A 7,462-nucleotide genomic window follows, 5' to 3' on the forward strand; every position below is an offset into this window, starting at 1 on the left:
GCCGTCCTTAGGGGTGCAACTGGTGCAGACGCACGGAGCCCCGCGCTTGAGGGGTCCCGTGGCAAACGGACCGAGAGGGGCCCCGCTCCCTACCTCACAACGGGCCCCGCATCAGCTAAGGATGGCCCTGTTTCAGTGTATATGAATCAATACACCCCCCAATTCATGATTTAAGTAAAGACATCCATAGTGAGTTTCAGATGCCACAGGGTAGTAATTGAAAAACTTTTGTGATAAACAAGCAGACAAACAAAACCGAGAAAACTGATCGTAATAAAACATACTCTGCTGTTCCACATGACGGTTAAAACGGGCTGTCATCGAATTTTGAAAGAACCAACTCTGTTATGAGCAGGGGGAAAAAAATAACACCTACCATTCTCATTAAACCCCGTATCCGTTTAATTTAAACGTAGCCTGCGAGAGTTTCAGTAAAACCGCGAATGGAAACGGAACAAGCAGCTGACAGCAATTTGTCTTAATTTAGTGGTTCACTCGTTTCAAGCAAATTGACAGATTTCAAATTCATTGGTGGGCTAATTAGCAAATCCATCGGCACTCTGTTAAAGGGCGCTCATAACATTAACACGCGAAAATCGTCTAAATTTGAGACCGTTAAAATAAACCAATATTGATATTAAAATTAGGGATTATTATTTCTACATACAATAAAACAAACTTTTAAATGAAACGACGCTCTGCTACAGCCAAATGTTGTAATACATTAGTTTTAGCTTGTCAGATACAGTACACAATGCTCAGTTTTAGGTAGAAACTAGTTAATAGCAAGAGAAGTCATGCAAATTTAGAAAATTCTTATCTTATTCACTGGCCCCCAGGAGTACTTTTAGGCACTCCTTTTAAAACACTGTAGGCCTAAATAGGTAGCGCATAGTGATAAAGATGAATGAATAAATTATTTGAATACATTTTAAAAAGATCTCATATGATGTTTCATTTTTTAAGGCACAATGCAAAATGGCTTAGCTCCTCATAATTTAAAATAGGTACAGAACTCCACTACATTGTACATAGCAAAAATAAACATTAAATACAAAAACTTAAGTGTCCCACCCATATTTAACTACACTCTAAAAAAATGCTGGGTTGTTTCAACCCAATGTTGGGTCAAATATGGACTAACCCAACTGTTGGGTTAAAAAGTTAATTTAAAAATGTAACCAAAATTTAACCCAACAGTTGGGTTAGTCCATATTTGACCCAACATTGAGCCTCTAAGTATTACAGTGCATCGCATCCTCATGGACCGAACCAGATTTGCCAGTTCTTGCTGCGAGATGTTTCCTCACTCTTCCACCAACACAAGTTCTGGGACATGTGTGGGGAGACACATGGTTACACCTGGTTTGGCACTGCAAGGACGATCGACTGTCCTTTCTTGTCTCCCTGCAGCACTGTCTTAGGCATCTTCCATTGTGGACATTGTTCTAGCCACATCTGCAGTTCTCATGCCTTCCTGCAGCAGGCAGGACTATGGCATGTTCACGCAGGTGAACACATTAAGCTTAGCGTTATGGGAAGGCTTGCATGTTACAACAATAGCAGAATTGTTAGAGAGTCAAGATAAAAAGCAGGGAACCAAATCACCACAAGCTTGGGGTAGTGAAAAGCAACGCTGGAAGCTCCATACGTTTGTTGTATCAATTCCTTAAACAGGACTAGAGTAACATGAAGAATTAATGAACCACAGTAGGAGTTTAGAACTGCAGAACAGTTCAGCTATAGAGTTTGAGACTTGCTTTATTTTATACAGGTACTACTAATTCAGTCAACAGGTAACAAACCGCACCATCTAAAACACAACCAGATTTATACCACTTCAACATGCTGATCTATAAACCATTGGCCAAAATGATACTGACTGCACAACTAATGCTCAGACCTATGGTGCACACATTATAGTATTATACAGACATCATCCGTCTAAAACTTTAATCAGTTCAACAAGGCCATATAGTGCAAGCCTGCAACATAGAAGCCATTCTTAGGGGGGGGATCAGAGAACTGCATTACAAACCATAAAAGTATCAGATCCTGTTGTGTTACTCTGGAATAGGCCCAACATTCTTTTGCTTCCTTCTTCAAAAACAATATAACACAAAAATGCAACAATATAGCTCAGAATGCAACACAGACAGACATTTTTTTTTTCTACTGTGGAGGGGAATTTCCATGGACTTCTATTGGTTTTATACTGAGCCAGCATTGTCTATCTGCTAAACCAAACCTCTCCGCATTCTCAAACTTTTTTTGTGAAAGTTTTCTATGTGGGGACAGTAGTGTGCTCCTGACAATACAGGCAAAACCTGATTCACACACACATACATTTACTTAGCTATATAAAATGGTCCATTCAATAAACTATTGTTTTCATATATACTGGGTATAACCTAATCCTAACTGAAACCTTCTACGTGGTTTCAATTTTATTTTTACAAATGAGGACACCCCCAAATGTTTTTTTTTCCCCCAGTTTGTGTCACATCTATGTATACATTTGTCCCTAAAATATGCTGTACACAAACAGCTGTTTGTTTCACTATGCTAGTCAGGGCTTTTAAACTAGTAAATTCTGACTCACTAGTTGGTGTTCAACAGTTTCACTTTTTCAGAAAGGATCATTTTGAATGGTGAGGACCTCACAATAGTCAAACTTACACATTTTTACACACAGAAGGGAGGCAATGCAAGTAAATATATACACACACTTTAATTTACAACTTACTATTAGCTGAAGTTTTTAAAACCCACACTTTCACCTGCAATGTTTATTCACAGGTGAAAGCACAACCATGTAGGCATTAACACAAAAGCTCAGGCTGCTGCTTCAATCTCAAAATCATAAACAAGAGTATCATTGAGGTCCTCAGGGCCAAGTATCCAATGATTTTTCCTCTTAGTAGAAATCTAAAAGCAAGAGAAAAACATGGATCACTGAAGAAAAACAAGTAGCAAAGCCATTTAGAAAACACTACCTTTTCTTCTAACAGCTCGTTGAGTAAGGAGTTTAGAGCAGAACCCTTAGCAATGCGATCATCCATCTAAATGACAAGCATCCATCAAGACAAGCTACCTAAAGCTCACATTTCGCCAAACATTAAATAATTGACAAACATCCCAAAGTCCATCTCTAAACTTACTTTGCTGTGGTGCAGCTCAGAGCAACAATCCTCCATATCAAAGCTCTCTTTCATGCATTGCTCCTGAAAACAGACAAGAATCATTGGAACCTGTCTGGTGTTCTTGCAGGGCCGTCCTTAGGGGTGCAACTGGTGCAGACGCACGGAGCCCCGCGCTTGAGGGGTCCCGTGGCAAACGGACCGAGAGGGGCCCCGCTCCCTACCTCACAACGGGCCCCGCATCAGCTAAGGATGGCCCTGTTTCAGTGTATATGAATCAATACACCCCCCAATTCATGATTTAAGTAAAGACATCCATAGTGAGTTTCAGATGCCACAGGGTAGTAATTGAAAAACTTTTGTGATAAACAAGCAGACAAACAAAACCGAGAAAACTGATCGTAATAAAACATACTCTGCTGTTCCACATGACGGTTAAAACGGGCTGTCATCGAATTTTGAAAGAACCAACTCTGTTATGAGCAGGGGGAAAAAAATAACACCTACCATTCTCATTAAACCCCGTATCCGTTTAATTTAAACGTAGCCTGCGAGAGTTTCAGTAAAACCGCGAATGGAAACGGAACAAGCAGCTGACAGCAATTTGTCTTAATTTAGTGGTTCACTCGTTTCAAGCAAATTGACAGATTTCAAATTCATTGGTGGGCTAATTAGCAAATCCATCGGCACTCTGTTAAAGGGCGCTCATAACATTAACACGCGAAAATCGTCTAAATTTGAGACCGTTAAAATAAACCAATATTGATATTAAAATTAGGGATTATTATTTCTACATACAATAAAACAAACTTTTAAATGAAACGACGCTCTGCTACAGCCAAATGTTGTAATACATTAGTTTTAGCTTGTCAGATACAGTACACAATGCTCAGTTTTAGGTAGAAACTAGTTAATAGCAAGAGAAGTCATGCAAATTTAGAAAATTCTTATCTTATTCACTGGCCCCCAGGAGTACTTTTAGGCACTCCTTTTAAAACACTGTAGGCCTAAATAGGTAGCGCATAGTGATAAAGATGAATGAATAAATTATTTGAATACATTTTAAAAAGATCTCATATGATGTTTCATTTTTTAAGGCACAATGCAAAATGGCTTAGCTCCTCATAATTTAAAATAGGTACAGAACTCCACTACATTGTACATAGCAAAAATAAACATTAAATACAAAAACTTAAGTGTCCCACCCATATTTAACTACACTCCTAAAAAATGCTGGGTTGTTTCAACCCAATGTTGGGTCAAATATGGACTAACCCAACTGTTGGGTTAAAAAGTTAATTTAAAAATGTAACCAAAATTTAACCCAACAGTTGGGTTAGTCCATATTTGACCCAACATTGGGTTGAAACAACCCAGCATTTTTTAGAGTGTAGTCATACACACTGTTCCTACACCTTAACCGGTATATAAACATTTTAAGCTGTGCAACATACACTTCGGCTGCATCTGAAATCAGAGTTCCCTACTATATAGCATGCGAAAAACAGTATGTGAGAAGTGGAATGTCCAAATTCAGAGTATTCATAAAGCAGTAATCAAAAAGTAATCTACAGTGAGATTCTGAAGTGCATTTACCAGGGCTGTCCAAACTTGGTCCTGGAGGGCCGGTGTCCTGCAGAGTTTAGCTCCAACTTGCCTCAACACACCTGACTGGAAGTTTCTATGCCTAGTAAGAGCTTGTTTAGCTGGTTCAGGTGTGTTTAATTAGGGTTGGAGCTAAACTTTGCAGGACACCGGCCCTCCAGGACCGAGTTTGGACAGCCCTGGCATACACAATGGACACTTAAATATCCCATGAGGCCACGGGAAAGGATTTGATTGGTGAATGGCACGGAGGCAACCCAACTGACGCTGGTTGGTCACAAGACAATGACAACACGACAGATGTTGTACGTCTGGATTACATTCATATATTTAAAACAAATAATTTTACCACTGTAAAAAAAAAAAAAAGTATGTTTTATATTAGGGGTCTGCAACCTGTGCCTGGAGAGCTACCTTCCTGCAGACTTCAGTTCCAACTCTGCTCCAACAAACCTGTCTGTAATTATCAAATAACCCTGAACACCTTGCTTAGCTGGTTCAGGTGTGTTTGATTGGGGTTGAAGCCGAACTCTACAGGACGGGAGCTCTCTAGGAGCAGGGTTGGAGACCCATGACATCAAAAATACCTTTTTAAGTCATAAAATAATTACTTATTCAAAAGAAGTATTTACTCAGACAGAATGCGATTTTGAACAATGGTTGAAATAAAATAACAAAGCAGACAAACACCTTGCTTAGCTGGTTCAGGTGTGTTTGATTGGAGTTGAAGCCGAACTCTACAGGACGGGAGCTGTCTAGGAGCAGGGTTGGAGAGCCATGACATCAAAAATACCTTTTTAAGTCATAAAATAATTACTTATTCAAAAGAAGTATTTACTCAGACAGAATGCGATTTTGAACAATGGTTGAAATAAAATAACAAAGCAGACAGTGGAAGAAAATACTTTATTCCTGAATTAGTAGGTCTGAAGAACTTAACTAAAACAAAAGTCATCTGGATGCAATACAGAACCTTCCAACCATTATTAAAAGCACACAACCACTACTAACTGAAAAAAAGTCATTCCCTCTCAGTAATGGGCCTCATGACAACACAGGTAAAAATGGAAATTAACAACAAAAAAAAAAATCCAGATTCCACACTTTACATAAAAGCTTCAGGTAGGGGAAAAAAACATTTAATCTACAAAGCTCCACAGATGATGCTTCTGAACAGTCCAACAAAAAACTATTCTCAAATGTAAACATTATTGTTTCTGTTGCATAGCTTCTTTGCGTGCAGCATCCTGTAGTAGCTGTGTATCCACCTCATCCGCAGGAAGCTGAACGTATCGCACTACTGATCCACGAATAAAGCAGTTTTTCACCGACAACTAAAACAAAACAATTAAAAGTCATATATAGACATAGTTCTCCTGAAGGTGTTCATCTGTTGAGCACCTGCTTAAACTCAATATGATATTTCATACATGACACACTCAAGTGGCTGAGGTATAGGCACAGGCAGACAACAAGTGTTCTTATCTGCTATTTAAGTATTAATTCTCTTTATCAATCTATTCAGTGATCGAGGTTTAAATAGTTTGAACACTTCCTAATCTTTAACAAGGAACACTCTTGACTAGTTCTCACCATGTGCGGATATTTCTCAGGATCAGTGACACTGATATCTGTCAGTTTGATGTTCAGATACTGTGAAGGGAGAAGAAGTTTCATTTTGAAATGAAATTCACTCCATATTTGCTTACATTTCAATAAAGCGCAATGTCCAGCCATACCTGATCAACTGAGTGTAATGTTCCACAAATGCTGCAAAGTTGATATTCAGAATGTAATGAGATAAATTACACATAAATTACACTGTGCACATACCATTTTAACAGTACATGACATATTAAAAGGAAAGCGCTTACCTCAAGTCATTCTTGAGCTCCACCACAACATCTTTGCCGACCAAGGACTTGAAGAACGAGTAGAAGAGCTGAGGAATTAAAAGTTTGAATGTTACATTAAAATTAAGGCCTGATATATGTACAAAAGATGATCAAACGAGTCAAAATGTGATTTAAGGTGTGAAATACAGTACAACGTCATACACAACGAGAGAAGCCATCAAAAGCAGTTTACATTGGCTCTAAATTACTCTATTCGATAACAAATATCAAAGCATTAAAAAAATATCCGGTGTCAATAGGAGTTGTTTCTATTTGGAATTGAATTAAAATAATAACGATACAAATTAGTTTGAGATTGGACAGGTTAGCTAGCCGTTAGCAGGATGCTGCCATTATTAATACCTCACCAACAGCGGTGAGCAGTAATCAATAATACATTTTAAATATTGCAAACAGATTTATCTGGTTAGAATAAATATCTGGTTTATTTTTTTTTTACGGACAGCACCGTTTGTTATTGCTAAATAACAACGCTTACCATTTTCACGCGGTTTTGTGCTTCAGATCACATACGTCATCAAAGAGCCCCCGTGTTCTTCAATTCGTGCTTCTATTGGCTAGACGAATGAAGACGTAACGCTCCCATTGGTGGAGGAATGTTTGCGTCATCTGTACGCATCTCGGAAAATGCCTCACAAATACTGAATAGGAAATTGTCTATTTACGAAAAAATCTTATATATGTCATTTTTAAATGAAAAAATATACATATTTTATAAAATAATGAAATTAATGCCAGAGAATGAACTTGTCCAATGTGTCCACACGGTTACTTAGCAAACGGTCCTCCTTCAATAGGAGG

At 38.3% G+C, this 7,462-nt stretch overlaps 1 protein-coding gene across 1 annotated transcript; it reads right to left on the reverse strand.

The window, feature by feature from the left end:
• Positions 1-5,633: 5,633 nt before the first annotated feature.
• Positions 5,634-7,204, reverse strand: LOC107752634 (U6 snRNA-associated Sm-like protein LSm2). Its single transcript, XM_016568660.1, has 5 exons — positions 7,140-7,204; positions 6,620-6,687; positions 6,485-6,515; positions 6,339-6,398; positions 5,634-6,079 (listed from the first exon to the last, which is right to left on the reverse strand). The coding sequence occupies exons 1-5, from the start codon at positions 7,140-7,142 to the stop codon at positions 5,954-5,956; spliced, it is 288 nt and encodes a 95-aa protein (XP_016424146.1). The 5' UTR covers positions 7,143-7,204; the 3' UTR covers positions 5,634-5,953.
• Between the last annotated feature and the right edge of the window lie 258 nt (positions 7,205-7,462).

This window comes from Sinocyclocheilus rhinocerous, unplaced genomic scaffold (assembly GCF_001515625.1).
Source record: "Sinocyclocheilus rhinocerous isolate Xijiao unplaced genomic scaffold, SAMN03320098_v1.1 scaffold1733, whole genome shotgun sequence".
Lineage (NCBI taxonomy): Eukaryota > Metazoa > Chordata > Actinopteri > Cypriniformes > Cyprinidae > Sinocyclocheilus > Sinocyclocheilus rhinocerous.

Excerpts from the sequence above, each read along its gene's own strand:
- LOC107752634 (XM_016568660.1), bottom strand. Across the intron at positions 6,516-6,619 it reads GAGCTCAAGAATGACTTGAG|CATTTGTGGAACATTACACT; the intron begins GTAAGCGCTTTC and ends TCAACTTTGCAG. Across the intron at positions 6,080-6,338 it reads CTGAGAAATATCCGCACATG|TTGTCGGTGAAAAACTGCTT; the intron begins GTGAGAACTAGT and ends GTTTTGTTTTAG.